Raw genomic sequence first — 18,794 nt, forward strand, 5'->3', positions numbered from 1 at the left:
TGTATTTCAGAATTTTCTATTCATGCTTCAGATAATTTAAAGTATATTTTATAAAACTTAGTTTAACTTAAACGTTTATTGCAATTGTATTTCAAAAACTTGCATTTGTGATTTTTTCATAAAGTTGAGATATAAATAAAAATAATTAAAATATAATTAGAAAGTTCTGAAATTCAATTGGAAATGGTGTAGTATTATATAGTAATGTATTTGTCTTTATTGTGTCCAATATGGCTATGTAATACAAGGTAGTCTTGAAATTATTTTGGTGTTGCATACATCAGTGTAAACTATATTTTTTTCAAAATATTTCTATTGCACTTTGAAATATAATCCATTTTATAATAAATGCATGAAACTACCATGTAAAATATACATGTACCCAGAAATTTAACAGCAATATATTCTTAATAAAATTCCTATGAATATTCTATTATATTAAGAGTATACATACACTTTTTCGAACTCTTTTCCAGATGTTTTACATCATAAAATATGCGATAACAAAAGAAACTGAAAACTAAAGTCTATTGATGTTATTCTCTCGTCATAATGGCACCACCATCATTTCTCAGCATTGTAATATCGGCTGATTGATTTATGATTTTGACAAAAAATCTAAAAATACAAAAAAGGCGAAAAACTGTGCAATTCCATTTAAAAGTTACACCAATTTTTATAACCCTTTTGCTAGACGTGATTCATTGTTAGGCAAACGTTCTAAGGAAAATGTTGTACAAAATGAAAATGTTATTGTTCAATTGAACCGTTTGTTCTTACTCTTGTATTTATGGCTATTGAAGCCAATTTAGGGCATTTTTTTATTTTTTGTTCATTCTTTTCATATTTCATTGAATATTTTATTTTAACAAATGTTCACACTTGATAAATTTTAACAGCCTAAATGAAAGATGTAAATTGAAATCTTTTATTTTCATTAGTTCTTACCTGTTTTGATAGATTTAAGGCACAAGCTGAGAAAATATGTAAGAACGTGTGTGTGTTAAATTTATAGATTGTTAAATGAATGAAATAATAGAGGATTGCCAAGGTTTTGGGAATTATTGATATTTAAGGTATTTAACAGGAAGTAATAGTTTTAACATCGAATACTATAAACTGTTTTCATTGGGTAAAGTTAAACATATTAATGAAAAATTTCGTAAATAGTAAGAATGTTTCATGCTTAACATAATTTTTGGAAATAATGTAATCTATATTTCAATCCTTTCAGCATTCTAAATATTTTTTACGATTTTTTTGTGGAAACTGCTAATTTTCATAATACAGCTTTTAATAGGTGCTTGGTTCATTTGATTCGAATTTTAAAGATTTTTATAGAGTAAAATATCTCAAAATAAGAAAGTTATATGAAGGTAACATCTAATTGAAAATTTATCTTTCCTCATGACGGAACCATTAAATAACAACGATATTACAACCCAACATGTTGGACATTATGTAGGAGAACCCTAAGTCACATCTGGGGTCTTAGTCCCACTATTAGCTACTGGATTCATAGAACCATGATTATGCCAATTCTAACTTCGGCATATTTGGGGATAGGTAATATTACATACCGCTTGTGTATAAGTATGGCCACTAGGGGTACAAAATCCCGCTTTTAATGGTGGGAATCTGATGTTTTAAAAAGTTGGAATCTTAAGGACAGAAGTAAACATGTTTTTAAATGCTACAGGGGTAATCAGGGCCTTGTTAGGGATATGGTCAAATATAATACTGTGGTCATAATCAATTTTTCCTGCCTCCGGTAGGTTAGTGTTTTAGTCTGGTAGACTGGAGGTGAGGGGTTCGATTCCCACCTATGGCACTGGTTAAGGAGTGCACAACATTCCCGATAAAGGCCTAGGTGCCCTTCAAACTAAATAACTAACTAAACTCTATTCATTTGAGTCTCGGCAATGAAAGAGCTAATATACGTGCTGTATAGGACAGGGAACTTGAAAATTCAGTCTGACAAATGTAAAGCCATTTAATGCAACGAGTGCTGGAGCGTGTAAAAGATCAAATAGTGTAACTTGATATAATATCTTTACAAAACATTAATTGGGAAGTTTAAAGCAATTTTCCAGGAAACTGACCCGTTTCCCCAATTAACACGATCTTTATTGGGAAAATTTTATGAAATTTTTGATTTTGATAAAAATTTGGTTAAACACCGAATATTAGTCAAGCCGAATATTCATTCAGACATTATTAACAACCTAATTCAAATTTTTAAACAAGGGCAATCCTAAGCCGCAGGTAAATCGCTATTTTAATCAAGACAAACCAATATTTAACTCACAGCAAACAAAATAACAAAAAAATATAAAATAAACAACAAATACATGAGGACATACATACATGCAAACAACAACAATAAGTATGCCACTATCAACTAGCAATAACAATACAAAAACAATAGTAAATAGTAAAACTAAACCCTGTTGCATATGCACCTTTACAAAACCGGTCACGTCAATCCCAACTATAAGAGACCTCAAGTAAAGTTCAAAGTGCAACAGTATTCAACTGAACATTCAAACGTACGTACGCACGCACGCACAAACTCATACCTTTCAGAAAGATTAAAGAAAACCTTAAAATGCATTTAAAACGAATAATTGAAATAATATTCAATACATTTTTAATGATGCAACTTATACATGCCACACCATATTCCTGGGGCACACATCACAGCAACTACGATGCTAGTTTAGATCCAATAGCATGGTCTCGAAATTTTGTCAAGGATACTATAAGGAAACCTCGCCTCTATAGAACAAATTCCTTGGAACATAACTCTATAGATGTAGCAGATGATGATTTTCCCATACAAAATTATGGTGGATTTGGTAAAAGACGTTCTTCACGGGGTAATTTTGCGAATGATATTTCTAATAATTGGTATTCGAATCCAAAAGTATTTATTCATCATGGAAAGTATAACAATATGCAAAAACGCATGAACCGCAGAAGGCAGAAATTGAATGCTCGTCATCGTTATGGTTTGGTTTAAGAAGATTGGTTTCTGGATTAGATTGAACAGCTGTGGAAATAGTATGTAAGAAAAATATGTAAAGTGATCAATATTTAAGTAGAATTAAATAAGAATGATGTGACTTTTAGTAATTAACTTAAGTTTAAGATTTATTTTAGAAAAGTACAAGTATTAATAAAAACAGTGTTTAATTAAAAATTTGTCTTTCTTTTTTGATAAAAGTTTTATTTTTGTTTAATCATAATATAGTTTAATTTAGAATAATTTATAATGTGTTTCGTTAGAAAGCCTTTTTCTAGAATTTTTTATTCTATACGAAAAAGAATTAACCCATAGAATTGACAATTTATAAAGGAAACAGTGAAGTATAGAATTCCTTATAATAGCACTTTCTTGAGGGTTACTAATATTATAGCCAATATCCTGTAAGTATTTATACTTTCCCCATATTTTTTTACTATTGAGCCTTTTAAATTTTCTCCATAACATTTTCTTTTCAGAAAATCTTGGAGCAGTTCCAGTTTTGTATATTAAATAATTTTTAATTTGATAATTCATATACAAACATCTGATAAAAAAAATATTGGTGTCAATAAACTTAAAGAACTTTTTTTGCAATTTATTCTCATCAACCATCTGTGAAAGCAATAAAACTAATATTAAAATTTTCTTGCTATTTTAAATTTTATCGAGAATTTATTTTATAATAAATCTAGATAAATTATTTACGAATTTCTTTATTTACAAAAACTCAATGCCAATGTTTTGTGGACTGTAGTAATCAGTGAGTTTTCAAGTTCAAATCAAATATTCATTCAAAAATTATAAGAGGCTTTTTTACATGAATAATTATACTCATCATACTGAACACACATAGACTTATTACAGATCAAATTGATCGATAATCATATTCACTAATAACTTAAATAAATACTTAGTATATTCATTAAGTATCTAGTTAATAAAAAATGAATGAGCGCCAGTTATCTTGGGTAAATTTGTGATGTAATACTAACAAATATTTATGAACATAATTTATTGAAAAGAAATAATAAAATTTATAGACCTAAAAGCCGAATTTGTAGGTGGTACTCCCCAGCAAAAACTCGGTAATGAGTTGTACTTTCATAAGCACTTACCTTTAAATGTTTACTGATTCCGTCTGCACTACTTTGAAGTACTCGAGTAAATGAAATTTTGGTTATAGCAATAGGGTCATACCAATACTGCAGCATAAATCACCATTTTAAAGGTCAAACAATTGTACAAAATATAAATGCCAAATATAGTAATCTCTATAGGCAAAAGGAAAAACAATGACTTCTTCGTTAAAATTAAACGAAAGTTTTTGGGTGTTAAATTGTATTTAACGAAAGTTTTGGGCTCAGCTAAGTAACTCAAAATCTATCTAAATTTGATTTGTTTAAACACCTGATTAACACCTGAAGCACATGTGGGCAAATAACACGGTCAAGAGATAACAAAGAGAGAGAACTATACATTTTCATGGGAATAAAACTAATCGGGAAAAGTCAAGTACATACACCCACACAAATACAAAAATTCACAAGGCGACAATTACAAAAATGTTTTCTAGCTAATTTTGCGAGAACAACAAACAGCAAAAGACAATTTGGTATAAAAAGCTATACGCAGCTTTCATGGGTATTCAAGTGTCTTGTGGATTTACGATAGTTCAGTCGCATCTATAGAATTAACGATTTTATAACGAAAAAAGAAAAAAAACTTAAAAGCCAACATGAAATTTTTACAATTGTGCTCAATTTTCCTTCTTATTGGCTGTTCTTTAGTGGAGATCCAATCTTTGCCAATTGAAGAATCACATCATCAAGTTGCTGTTTTACTGCCAGAATATATTCAAGCCGATTTACCTGCTTCCACAGACAATCCCGAGGAATCTATTGTAGCTGCTGTTCCCCTTACTTTGTTGGATGTCGAAGATGCTGATAAGTCAACTGTTGATGCTACCGAAGAGTCGGAAAGAAGTGCTCGTGGTTTAGGCTTGGGTGGACTTGGTGGTCTCGGTGGATTAGGTGGCAAATTCGGTGGCCTTGGATTGGGTTTCAAGGGTTTCGGAGGTCTCGGCGGTTTTGGCTTTGGTGGTCTACATGGTTTAGGTTTAGGCGGTTTTAAACCCTTCTTTGGCAAACACTTTGGTTAAAGTACAAAAACCTATTTAGCAAAATTTTAATTAGTCTAATTTTTATGTTTATTGTACGATAGTTTTTTTATAGTTTAAGTTTTATTTTTTATTTTAAATAAATTGGTGAAAAATATTGAAAAACGTTGTGGTTTTAATTTTCTAAATAGATTAAGTCTATATAAATGAAAGTGAAATGTTTGTTCAAAATCGATAAATTCAGAAACTAGGGCGCCTAATCGGAATAATTTTTCAATAATTTTGCGGGAGTAGTGGGAAGAGTTACTTTACTTATAAGTTTTACAATAGTCACAGTTTTTAGTTTAATCCATTTTCTTTTTAACCGCCGAAACAAAATCTTAATTTGCATACTAAAGACATTTAACCCTTTCATGGATATGACTTCACCACACATTTTATTTTGACGTATAATGATAATTTTTGATAAAAATTGAAAAAGTGTTTTGGAATGATATCGCATGACATTATCCTTTTTGGCATGTAGTGACATGATATTCTAAAAATAACGCTACCAAATTGAGAAAAATTAAAAAGAGATTTAAAGGAGATGAATATATACTAATATTAGGGACGTCAATACGGATCGCTAGTGAAAAATAAAACTATTTTGTAACAAGTAAGAGGCTTATATTCGTCAATTCTGAATCTTTTATACTCACCATAAAACCCTAAGCCATAAAAGTAATTATGAATCGATCCTCATACAATTTTGTAGAGCGAGAACCTTATATTGGGGTAAGGTTAATTATGGAACGTTCCTCATAAAATTCAGTAGATATATTTTGGCTCGTATGAAACTGAAAGCCGTGATACACGGTTGTCAGATCTTACAACGTTGTCAGTAAAATGTTCAAAAAAATGTCTAACAATCGTCTGAACTTAAAATGTTTCATTCGCGACGTTGTCAGAAAAAGCATTACTGACAATATTAGAAGACAACATTTGTGAGTTTACACTGGTGTTAGACATTTTCAGCACATTTTACAGCCAATGTTGTAAGATCTAACAACCGTATATACATAGCATTATTTATGTCGAATGCCGATCGATTCAGAATCACGTTCGTAATTTTCAAGATATTTTGATAAAATTTTGACCAAACTTCTTTTTTTTGGCAGAGTGACGAACTTAAACGTCGGACATACCCTAAAATACTTTCGCACTTGTTTGAAGATATTTAGTTAGTTAGTTTAAGAAGGAGGATTTACATACATATATACATCAAATCCGAAGAAATACACCTAGGCCTCTTTTTTTACCAGCACGGTGAAGCGGTGAGTGTTAAAATCTTTTTCTGAAAGCGACCTTATATGGAAGGAAAGGCTTATTATGGTCCGATCCTCATAAAATTTTTTATAAAGATTTTGGTTTGTATATAACTTGCTTGTGTCGAATTTCGCCGTTATACTTGAAAAACAATTATGAGTATAGAAACTGTTTTCCTGTTTTCGATGTGTTACAAACGAAAAGACAAAATCAATATTCCCCCATAATTTTTGATGATGAGTATAAATAAGTAATTCAACTTAATTCTTGGGTAGACAGAAAGAGTCTGGATTTAAATATCGATGTTTTAACTAGTCGTAGCTTTAAAAAAGACAAGTCTTTTAAATGCATCATATCTATTGGATATTGTTTTGACTGGTTCTATGTTCAAAAAATGTAATGACAAAATGATAAGTACATATATCTTTATTAAACGTTAGTCAATGAATTTCTGAATATAAATAATAACTTTAATTTTGCATTCGACTTAACTGAAAGTATTTATGTTTGATTGAAACTATATGATTGGCTTAACATTACCAAAGAAAACTGCGACTAAAAGTAGGCAATGAAATAATTTCAGTATATATCACCAATTTGGTATTTTTCCCAATAAACATCAGTACTTGCAAATTAAATTTTAAAAAAATGATTAAAGGATTTTTATTATTTTTATATCCACTATCAAAAATTATTGTCGGACATATCTGTTTTAAGAGTAAGTTTACAGTAAGTTTACATAACAATGATATTTGACATATATAAGTATCTTGAAATTGAAAATCTCCCTACCAAATTTTATGAGGATTGGTCCGGAATTGACTCTTTCCCACATATAAGAACTCACAACGCTGAGTGAAATTTTTGGGAATTTTTTGGTACTTTTTTGTTTTTCAAAAGGTACTTTTTAAATTTTCTATAATATTGAACCTAGATATATGAAATTAAGTGTATAGAGGCCAGATTAAGTGGATTAGGTCAGAACACATAAGAGGTGGATTTTTTTGGTACTTTTTATACCCTACACCACTATAGTGGGGAGGGTATTATACGTTTGTGCTGATGTTTGTAACATACAAAAATATTGGTCCAATACCCACCTTAAAGTATACCGATCGATTCAGAATCATTTTCTGAGTCGATTAAGACATGTCCGTCCCTCTGGCTGGCTGTCCATGTAAACCTTGTGTGCAAGGTACAGGCCGCAATTTTCAAGATAATTTGATGAAATTTGGACCAAGCATGTTTTTTGGCACAGGGACGAAGCCTATTGAAAATGGTTGAAATCGGTCCATTATTTCACCTAGCCCCCATACAACCGTACCTCCCGATTTGAACTTTTTATGCCATAATTACGTCAAATTTTCTATTATCTCTCTAAAAATTGGCATAAATAAGTTTTATATAAGCATAAATGCCACTGCAGATTTTCGTAAGGATCGGCCCTTATTTGACCCTAGCCCCCATACAAACCCCCCTTCAAAAATGTCTTAAACGTCTAAAATTGACTTGTTACCATTTGTATCGCAATGAAACTCAACAAAACTAACTGTTATTTAAAAATATATCCTTTTCCCAAATTTACCGAGGATCGGACCATATTTTACCTATATAAAGCCTCATTTAGAAATTTTAGTTCTTTTATCAATAAATTGCTTAAATATTTTGGAATTATGCTAATATTCAACATAAAAGTTTCTTTATAAAAAATACATTTTTTTTAAATATACTCATGGTGTAGGGTATTATATGGTCGGCCATGCTCGACTATACTTTCCTACTTGTTTTTAACTAGATAAATGAAAAAGTTGTCAAAGTTTAAATTGTGTTTTGCTATTTGTTAAAATTTGTGAAAAGTTGAAAAAGTGAATTAAAAGTGGTTTTAAAGTAGTTTAAAAGTGTTATAAATTGTATAATATATTATAATATAATTAAATCCTTAATATTTTCAACTTAAAAGTAATATTTTTTATTTATGATTTGTTTAAATTGCTGTAAATGGAAATTTTGTTAAATTTTATTTTGACACATTCTTGAATTATTCCAAAAACAAAATACATGTGTTTGTTGTCATCTCTTGTTGTACAACAACATCTGTACAACAAGAGATGTCGATACTTTATTAATTTACTTTGCTAGAAACATAAAATTAAAAAAGGGAGCTTTTTAGTACTTTTTCGTTCACCAAAAAGGTACTTTTTTATAATATATAACCTAAAAACATGAAATTAAGTATTTGTAGTGGAAACATATTAAAAGGGACTTTTTCGCACTTGAAAGTTGATACAATTTGTTTCAACCTTTTTGGTCTATAAATTGTACACTCTTTGTTTTTTATGCATATACGCAACAACCTGATTAATTAAAAATCTATAAAAGAGAACTTTCTGATATTTTTTCGTTTTACAACCGGTATTTTTTTTTAATTATTTGTAATAATTTGTTGTATCTACTGTTCTATTTAACATATCTTGGTAAAGGATATATAGGTTTCGGCACCGCCGAATATAAATAGAACTCTTACTTGTTCGTTTTACAATTAGTATTTTTTAATTTTTTGTAATAAAATTCATAATGAATGTTTCTTTTAATACACCATGATGTAGGGTATATATGTATGTAATAATCGTCACAGCTTTCTTTGCTAATGTAAATCAAAACATACACGATACTTCTTAATTTAATAAAACTACTTAAGTTTATTTAAACATCTTATATTCGTAAAAAAAACACATTAACACAAAATTAACCATAGAATCCTCCGCGGAAACCACCACCCTGATAACGATCTACAACACGAGTCTGTGTACGTGTAACAACACGTGTACGCTGGAAACCACCTCCGGCAAAGCCACCACCTCCTACTGCTGGCCTATAAAAACCTGGCGCTGGAGGAAATGGACGATAGCCACCAAATCCAAATGGTCGTGGTGGTGGTGGAGGAAAACCAAATTGTCGCACTTTACGTCCGGATGTATTTTCATGTCCTTGTATTTCCACTGCTAATGTTTCCGGTATTAGTTTTTCAGTAGTTTTTAGTAAAACTTCGTCTTGTTCTCCTTCCGACCGAACACTACCAAGGCAAGATATAAGTAAAACGAATATTATGGAAACTAACGATACTTTACAAAAGTCCAGAAACATTTTGATAGTAAAGAATATAAATACAAACTAAATCGATTTGATATTTTTAACATTTATTTATAATATTTCACTGATTAGTTTACCTTGATAAAACTAAGATATTTGATGGAGTCTATGTTTTGAAAAAAGAAGTTCGTTAACATTCTCCCGTCCAGTATTTAATGTATGAATGTTATGTCATGAGACTGACTTAATGACCATTAAAGTACGGAAGTTCTACTCATATGTAATAAAGAAGTAGTTTTAATATTTGTTTTGATTAATTTTGTGGCAATTTTACACTGTTTCCTTTGTAAAAGCTGTAAGTGTATAGTATTTTGTAAAAACGTAAAAAAGTATGTTAAACAACAAAAAATAAACTCAAATTTTAATGTTGTTTTGAATGCGAAGTTACTGACTTAATGAGGCCCTTAAATCCCCCAGAAATATTTAAATATTTTTTAATATTTATGCTTAGGTATGTAACAACAAACATATTTACATACTTATATACATATATATGTAAGTATATGTATATTTATTTTGCATAAATTATAGAAAATTATGTTTTTTAGTAAAGTTTTAATTGAATTTAAATTTCGACAATAGTGTCATAATTCATTGGTCATATAACTAATAGTATTAGTTATATAGTTAGTTGGATAGTTAGTTATTTAGATAGTTTTTTAGTTAGTTAGTTAGTTAGTTAGTTAGTTAGTTAGTTAGTTAGTTAGTTAGTTAGTTAGTTAGTTATTTAGTTAGTCAGTTAGTTAGTTAGTTAGTTAGTTAGTTAGTTAGTTAGTTAGTTAGTTTTTCCTACCGAGTGCATCCCCGGGTGACGGATAGGGGGTGGTGATGGATCAGCTGTCCTCCCCCAGTTTTAGTTTGGCTCAAGCTGAGGGAGGGCAGATTGTCCTCCACCTGGGAATATTATATTCCCCGCGGACCACTGATCCACTCGCGAGTTACGTGTCGTCGTCATCCTGCAATCGTGAGCAAAATACTACTACGTAGGTGGGTACCTTGGCCTCCGTGGCGGACAGTAGGTCAAGTGTACAGCATGCCATTGGCAAAAACAAAAGGGTGAAAGAGAAGAATGTACTCGGAGAGAGCTCTAAGGTACCTCAGCCTTTAAATATAGGTGAGAGTTTCGACTCTGAATCCTCAGATTATATAGACCATTATAGCAAATCCCAAGAAGGATGAAATAGAGCAAATGATGAAAGAGGTAAGTGATAAAATAGCTAAACTACCTATTACTAAGAAAAGACTATCTGGAGCACAGGGAAGGAAATTGAAAAAGATGCTTCAGAATATCATAGTTTGTCAGTCCCACAACACTCCACAGGAAAAATCGGACTCTTTCACAAGATCTGTCTCTTTCACAAGATCGTCTTCTAATACGAAACTAAGGGTATCTTAAACGAAGCCCCAAAAACGTGGAAGGAGAAGCTAGACGGTGGAAAAGAGCCGGAACAATCTCTGCTATGCAGTTTATGATGCCTGACAGCAAAATTCCAATAGACCAGCAGAGTAAGGTAGAAGATCTGATGAACAATAAGATAGTGGACCACGCAATCGCTTCGAAGGGCAAACAATGGCACCCTAATGAACTTGGTGGAAAGTATCCCTCCTCCCTGGAGGAATGGGACAGTAAACTGGCTAATGAACGTATACTGAAAATACTTGGAAGCCAAAATGCTGAGCTGGCTGTGGAAAAATGATATGTCTTTTACAGGAAAGAAAAACCTGAGGGAACTCTATTTGTAATAGGTATCGACAAGAATTCCATGGCTAGTCTTGCCAAGAATAAAGGAAGGGCTTACTTCGCCTCTAAAGTTGTCTTATTACAAATTGGGAGAGTGCCGATTGGAAGGGCTGTTACAACAAGCCCCGAAAAGGACAATAAAAAACTTAAGAACACAGCCCCTCTATCAAGTTTTGTGTAGGTTGAGCTTTAGGTAGGCGGTTCATGGTAAATTATAATATTAACCCAGAATGTGAAAACCTGTATATATAAGACTATTTTTAATATAAATTTTGTTCATAAACCTTTGATAAATTATTATGAATAAGGCAGTTAGAATGGGCTACACTGGTCCACAATTTTATCCACACAAATGGTCCTCTGAACTAAATTTGTATAGCCACAGCCATAAATAAATAATATGAAAAATATGATCAAATTTTGAACAAATTTATTTTATGAACACGAAAAATATTGTGCAATTATATTTTTTTCTTTTAAATTCGAAAACAATATACATATATTAAAAAAGTAGAGTTAATCGTTTTGGCTATTGAAGGATACATATTTGAAATAAAATATGTAAACAGTGTATCGTATGAATCCATAACTTTTGATAATTTCAAACAATTGTTTATAAATTGTCTTTTTAAACAATTGTAGCGGCATTATTTATCTAAAATAAATGATTGTGGTAGATAGACGACTTAAAAACATGCAGCATCATTGTTATTCTTTGAAAATAAAAATAAAATTGAAATTGGTTAAGTAAAAACCCCGTTTATTTGGTTAGTATGTTAAATAAATATGTACATTGTACATATGTATGAAGGTATATGAAGGAACAAATGAAAATGGAATAAATTGGTTAATAAGCTAATAAATTTTATTTATTATATTTATATTTTTTATTATATTATACCCTACACCACTATGGTGGTGTATGTTTGTGCTGATATTTTCAACACCCGCGTATATTATTCCTACACCCACCTTAACTTATAACTATCGGTTGAAAATAAAATTTGGAGTCGATTAAACTTATTGTTAACATTAGATAAAATATTCCAGGATCTCCACAAAAATCGGCAAAATTTATTTTTTTATATGTCTAAATTATACTGCCGATGTTCATAATGATCGGATTTTCGGTCATTAATTCACATCTTTCAGAATATTATTTTTATGTTAACAAATTGTTAAAATTGTTCGGAATTATGGAAAAAATAACTTAAATGTTTTTTTAATATATCCAATCCTCATTTTAAACATACACACTGATGTAGGGTGTCAGTTGGTCGGCTATGTCCGAATATTTATATTCTAATTTGTTTTTTACTGCTTTTAGCCTTCACTCCTACCAATTAACGTTATTTATATATATCACACACTTAATTTTATTGAATGAATTAAACTATTTTATCAATTTCTGAACTGATCTTCTCAGAATCAGAATGAGTGACTCAAACAACCAAAGGGGATCCATTATTAACGAATTGTAAATTAATAATATTAAATTTTTATTAACAAAATAAATGTTTATTTTATTTCAACGTACGAAAAAACTTCATTAAGTCCAAATTCATAGTATCGTTTAACCCAAGAAACCACCACCAATACCAAATCCTTTAACTTTAAATTTAGCAACTCCAAAGCCAGCACCAAAACCACCTCCATAGCCACCAAATCCACCGCCATAACCTCCACCATAACCTCCGCCATAGCCACCACCATAACCTCCATATCCACCATAAACAGGATATGATGGTATTGTCGTTACTACCGGAACTGTTGTAACAACTGGAACTGCCGATACCACAGATACAGGGGGAGCAGCATAAACTGGAGCAGCAAAACCACCGCCACCTATAACACCACCTCCAATTACACCTCCTCCTCCTATGACACCACCTCCTATGTGTCTTGTATAACGTTCTCCATTGTAATCACTTTTTTGTCCGGCTTCAACTGCAGCAGATTTCAAATTATTTTTGGTAGTTTTAACCGCAGGATAATCTTCCACTAACGTGGCTGTTTCCGCCACATTTGTTGTGGCTATGGGTTGACAAATTGCACAGTGTAATACCACTAATAATATAAAGATTTTAAATGAAAACATTTTTTTTTAATTTATAATTCGTAATTTTTTGCTACCGCTTCTTAAGCCAAATTTATCTCAATTAAATTTGTTGGTTTCATTTTCGTTTTCTACTTATTTATGGGCTTTTAAAAACATTTTAAGTTTTCTAGTCAAAATTTGGCAAACACAGCCACACATTGTATTCAATATGAAATTTATTTAACTAATTTACACATTTTGCAGCATTAATAGATATTGGTATGGACCAAATCAGTTTAACAATTAACAAAAATCCCCCAAAAATAATTATATAGCCAAGTTACACACATACTTTTAACATAAACGTTTCGTTTTCTGTCATATTATATCTCAGCAGTTTAGTCGGAGATTCCCGAACTAGCTATTTAAACATGTGCTGTCCTACGAGAAAATCAATTGTCACCCCATAGATTACGAAGAGACAGACAAAAAGCTTACGTTTGTTTTTAGTGTCTGCTCTTTCGCTTAAAAAGGGAACACTAAAATGACGATTATATTGATCCTCGTTTTCAAAGAGTACAACCAGGAAATCACTGTGTTTTTTGGATGCATTGATTTTTTGGTAACCTGCAGGGACATATGAATGTATACACATGTATTTTTTAACATTACCCAGCAGTTCGACAAAGAGTCAATGCATACGAAAAAGACAGTAATTTCCACTAATAGTTAACCACCTGGATGATCGTAATTCGCATGTTTTTGGGTCATTCATCACGAATGTACCCTTTGTAATCGTCACTTTAGTGTCCTATTTGTAAGCGGGAGCGGAGACAGTCGTCTCTTTACTGTCCTCAAGTAACCTAGAGATTATACTCTTTTTTTTTTGTTGTACTTCCTAATGTAGTAATTTTACCCATCTTTTGGAGAAATGATTATTACTTTCTACTTATATGCCACCATCTGATTGACTCAAATTTATATCTTTCGGGTCAATCACATTATTGTCCCATAGTATTCTAGAGAGTAGACACTTGAAATTTTTAAAGTTTAGTTCCAGTAATATCTTACCACCTGGCTGACTCCAATTCGTATGTTTTTGGTCTTTCGTCACAAATAACTCTTTTTAAATGAGAATGAAGACAGTCGTCATATTAATGTCCCCTTTGTAAGCGAGAGCGGAGGAAATCGTCCCTTTACTGTCTCTTTGTAGGGTGTAGTGTGACGATTGACTTCCTCGTAGGACAAGCCCATGTTAAAATGGTTGGTCACCTGGGTAGTCAGGTGGCTAGGGACCACCACAAGTGGTAGGTTAAGTGGTCACTTCGGATTTATTAACTGGAAAAAATAGACCAAAGGAATCGCAAGCAATTTCCATACATATCCTATACCACTAGGAGTATTACTATTGTTGTGGAAATCAATCCTTTAGATTGGCCGACTAGATTACTACCAACAATCCTGTAAACCTATATGAAGGATAGTATCCTTGGGGTATTGTTAAGCAAGTTATAGGTTCTTCTAAAGAGTGCCATACATATATGGATTAGTATCACATAGGGCCTGATGTCAGTTAGTTATTATGAAAGGAGGATTTATGTTATATAAGATATAACTAAATCCCGTGACCTTCTATGTCCGAGAAATTAATATAATTTTTGGGTTCATGCTCTTAAATTCTGTAAAATTTTGTACAAAATTGATCAAAGTCATCATAAGGGCTTTCTAAACTTTACACTGCTCCTAAGTATATAAATCTCATAATCTCAAAAGCTTTCTGTACATAATGGAGATACATTAAAACGATCAATACTTACGCTTTGAATTTAGTTTAATGGATATGACCTTCTGAATCAGAATACTGAAAATATATAACTGAACTGCAAACACTTGGGAAGGAAACCTAAATCTCCATTGTCAACCATTACAACAACCATCTGTTCAGTCTTGCGTTTCTCAATTTGTCGATTTGATTTGGCATCCAAATGCTTAACTAACAGATCGCTATTACCATGAAAATTTTTGTGTCACATTTCCAAATATCACATATTTCATTAATTAGTAAGGATATGGGAACAGAATTCAACTACTAAATGCCTGAACCAATTTCCTTGAAATTTTCACAACTAATTTCTGTATGTCTGGAATATGCAACATGCTACTTTTTAGCCTATGATTATTTAGAACAAAAAGTAGGCGGACTAGCATTTGGAGTAGGGGCACCTCGCACAAAAATTAAATAAAAAATTCTCTTATCTTGGAAACTATTTCAGTTAAGCTATGTTCAGCCCTATCAAACATTTTATGAAAAAGACGTTACCACTAATTTTTGCAAATTTATTTTTGTTTTTTGTAATTGCAAATATTGTCGAAACAAATAATAATGACGTTCCGAACATTTTAGAGAAAAAAGAGTGGACTTTCATTTGGGGTCTTGAAGCCCCCATATGTATTATATAGAAAAATGTGTATATCTGAGATAGAAATTGGCGAAATTACAAAAAAATACTTGATATCTCTCATATATAAAAAGTAGAATTTAACAGGCAGGATCGGTTCAGATCCAGGGTATATTGAATTTGTCATTTCATTAGCAACACATCGAAATATAGGTTGTAGACCCACAACCTTATTAAATTCTAAGACGATCTAGTTATGATCGAAAGTCTTTCTCTTGAAAGCACGATAGGGTCATAACGAAAGGGGAAGAGAGTTTTTACAGTCACAACTGTTTAATTGAGGGGACCACTCCTGTTAAGGCATACGGTTTGGTAGTGAATATAAAAGGTTTCTGTTTCTTGAGTAAATTTTGGAAAACTCTTTATTTTATAAAAAACATGCATTATCAAACATGCATTTTTATGAGTATTGTAAACATAGTGTAACAAAAGTGTGTAAAAACTGCTGTAAATTCAGCGGTATTAATGCTGTTGCTGACAAAAGCATATTCATGGTTGTTTGAAAAAATTAACACTTTAAGTACAACTACGAGTAACTGAACACTTGAAGGTCATTGCCATGCTAAAGATTAAAGAGTAGATAAATAGTAGTGATTCATACTCGATAATACTGCCTAAATGATCTCTTATACGAAAACTCGTATATTATCCAACAACAAATCAAAAGAGAGAAAAGTAGTAAATTAACTTAAGAATAGACAAAGTAATGATTTCAATGTTTTTTTTCTTATTTCTAAAGAAAACACAAATTTCGAAAAATCCCAAAAAACCTTAAGTGCCAACCAACATCTATTTTATTGACTTATGTTAAACAGTTTTGTAAATAAACATCAATTTATGAAACTACGTGTATGTTTGCATTATATAAAAACCAAAAGCTTAAAGTAAAAATAATTTAATAGTTATTCGATAGTAAATTAGTTAGTTAATAATAGACCATTATGTTGGTTACAAGTATTTTGAGTATTCTACTACTAAGTCCCGCCGTTTTGGGCACACCGTTTGTTGGAAGTGGAGCGGCAGCAGATTCATTTGCAACTGCAAATTCTGGTGTTGGTGAAGCTGTGGCCACAGCTACTGCAACTGCTGGAGGTGCAGCATCTACAGCCACTGCTACAGCAACAGCCTCATCTTCATCAGTAGGTGGTGGTTTATCGCCATATCCCTTAATATCGAATCCATATGAATCAGTTCAAACAGTGCCTGTAGTACAAAATGTTCAGACCGTACAACATGTACCGGTTGTTCAAAACTATCAAACTCTTCAGCATGTTCCTGTTGTGCAACAACAACAACTGCCAGCCTATGGTTATGGTCATGGTGGTCTAGGAGGTTTTGGTTTGGGTGGTGGTGCCATTGGTGGAGCTGGTATTGGTGGCGGTTTTGGACGTTATCATGAATCGTATACCATTAGAGGTCGCGGTTTTGGTGGAGGTTTAGGTGGATTTGGTCATCATGGTTTCGGTGGTGGACGCTATAAGGTACACTATTCTTCTGGTGGTGTTGGAGCTGGAGGTTTTGCTGGAATCGGAGGTGGTCTTATTGGTGGCGGAGGTGCCGGTTTATTAGGTTAATAATAATTTTGAATTTGTTTTACGAATTTTATTTCGAATTAAGTTAAAATTGAAATAAAGTCAAAATTTATAAATAATAAAACAAAAATACTCTTCTGATTATTATTATATATATTTGCACTATGGACTTTATAATCTAAATTTTATTATATATTTCTCTTTGATAACACAAAAGTTATAGCAAAAAACTAAAATCGATTTAGGAAATTTAAAAACTTTTTTACTTTTATGGAATAACCGAACATCTTTGTTTATTGTTTTGTCAAACTCAAATCATGGACCTGGACATTTCAGTCTCATTGCTGTGTATTAAAAAGTCGTTTAAGGCCATAGAAAATACAGTTTTTAAGAAATATATACAAACATTTATTCATTTCCTTTGGGACTTCAACATGCACTTGAAGTTATAAAACCAAAAGTGATCATTGATCATATTTCAAAAATCGAGTGAGTGGGTAGTAGTTAATTCAGCTTATAATCAATACAACCCATCCATTATTTTTTGTAATCTTTTCGACTTACGAGTAAGCAACTCCAATAGAAATACAAATATTGAAATCAAAAACATGGCACCACATATATGATACAAACCTTTTAGATTTTCATTTGTCAATCTGCTTACAAACTGTGAACCAGAATTCATACTCTGGAACTTAGAACGAGTATGTCTCTTTGCAATGTACGAAGTAATGCCAGCATCGGAGAATATTTTCAATTTTCGATCGACAATCGTACGCAGCAAGGAATGTTTTTTAAAAAACATAACGAATGGATACGAATATATGGTTTCCTCGACATTAGTTAGAGTGCTGGTATTTGAATTCATATAATTGTAATAAGCTAAGGAATCCAAAAGAGCCGTGACAGTTAATTGTAAAGTAGTATTTTGCAAGATACTAAGTCGTTTAGTGGTGTTACGAAAAATTTGCGTCTTATTCGAAGGATAATATATGTTAGGCAAAGCTGTCAATAAGAAATAGTCCTGCTCTATGAGTTGGGAGATTTTTTGTGGTACTGGAATGCGTTTCGAAAAACGTAAACTATCAAACATTTTCCCCTGATAACCATTGCGTATTTGAAAGGACAGTAATAACCAAGAGATCAAAAGATATCGGGCAAAATTTCGTTTTGGTAATATTTGAGTTGATAGCGAGTAACCCAATAATATTACAAACATTGAATATATTGGCTCTTTCATCTTGGGTCCAAATACAAAATCACGCATTTTTGGTTTCATTTGCACTATTTTTGTGAAAATAATTAAAACAATGATTAAAACCAATACAAATATCCATGTAGAGGTACATAAAGGATTAAGTAATTGCTCGATAGGACCAAAACATAAACCACTACGAACCACAAACACATAGGGAGTAGCGT

At 31.7% G+C, this 18,794-nt stretch overlaps 4 protein-coding genes across 4 annotated transcripts; 3 read left to right on the plus strand and 1 right to left on the minus strand.

The window, feature by feature from the left end:
* Window positions 1-2,283: 2,283 nt before the first annotated feature.
* LOC111680823 lies at window positions 2,284-3,190 on the plus strand. Its single transcript, XM_023442544.2, has one exon. It carries the CDS (start codon window positions 2,609-2,611, stop codon window positions 3,020-3,022), a length of 414 nt encoding a protein of 137 aa, XP_023298312.2. The 5' UTR covers window positions 2,284-2,608; the 3' UTR covers window positions 3,023-3,190.
* A 1,573-nt stretch (window positions 3,191-4,763) lies between these two features.
* LOC111680815 (claw keratin-like) lies at window positions 4,764-5,186 on the plus strand. Its single transcript, XM_023442533.2, has one exon. The coding sequence runs from the start codon at window positions 4,764-4,766 to the stop codon at window positions 5,184-5,186; it is 423 nt and encodes a 140-aa protein (XP_023298301.1).
* Window positions 5,187-12,916: 7,730 nt separating this feature from the next.
* On the minus strand, window positions 12,917-13,441 carry LOC111680814 (glycine-rich cell wall structural protein 1). Its single transcript, XM_023442532.2, has one exon. The coding sequence runs from the start codon at window positions 13,439-13,441 to the stop codon at window positions 12,917-12,919; it is 525 nt and encodes a 174-aa protein (XP_023298300.2).
* A 3,340-nt stretch (window positions 13,442-16,781) lies between these two features.
* Window positions 16,782-17,414, plus strand: LOC111680813 (heterogeneous nuclear ribonucleoprotein A3 homolog 1). The gene has a single exon (XM_023442531.2). It carries the CDS (start codon window positions 16,782-16,784, stop codon window positions 17,412-17,414), a length of 633 nt encoding a protein of 210 aa, XP_023298299.2.
* The last annotated feature ends 1,380 nt before the right edge of the window (window positions 17,415-18,794 follow it).

The sequence above is a fragment of the Lucilia cuprina genome, chromosome 6 (genome assembly GCF_022045245.1).
Source record: "Lucilia cuprina isolate Lc7/37 chromosome 6, ASM2204524v1, whole genome shotgun sequence".
Taxonomy (NCBI): Eukaryota; Metazoa; Arthropoda; class Insecta; order Diptera; family Calliphoridae; genus Lucilia; species Lucilia cuprina.

What these genes read in the sequence shown, in the direction of transcription:
- LOC111680823 (XM_023442544.2), top strand. Translation starts at nt 2,609, where the DNA reads ATGCATTTAAAACGAATAATTGAAATAATATTCAATACATTTTTAATG.
- LOC111680815 (XM_023442533.2), top strand. Translation starts at nt 4,764, where the DNA reads ATGAAATTTTTACAATTGTGCTCAATTTTCCTTCTTATTGGCTGTTCT.
- LOC111680814 (XM_023442532.2), bottom strand. Translation starts at nt 13,441, where the DNA reads ATGTTTTCATTTAAAATCTTTATATTATTAGTGGTATTACACTGTGCA.
- LOC111680813 (XM_023442531.2), top strand. Translation starts at nt 16,782, where the DNA reads ATGTTGGTTACAAGTATTTTGAGTATTCTACTACTAAGTCCCGCCGTT.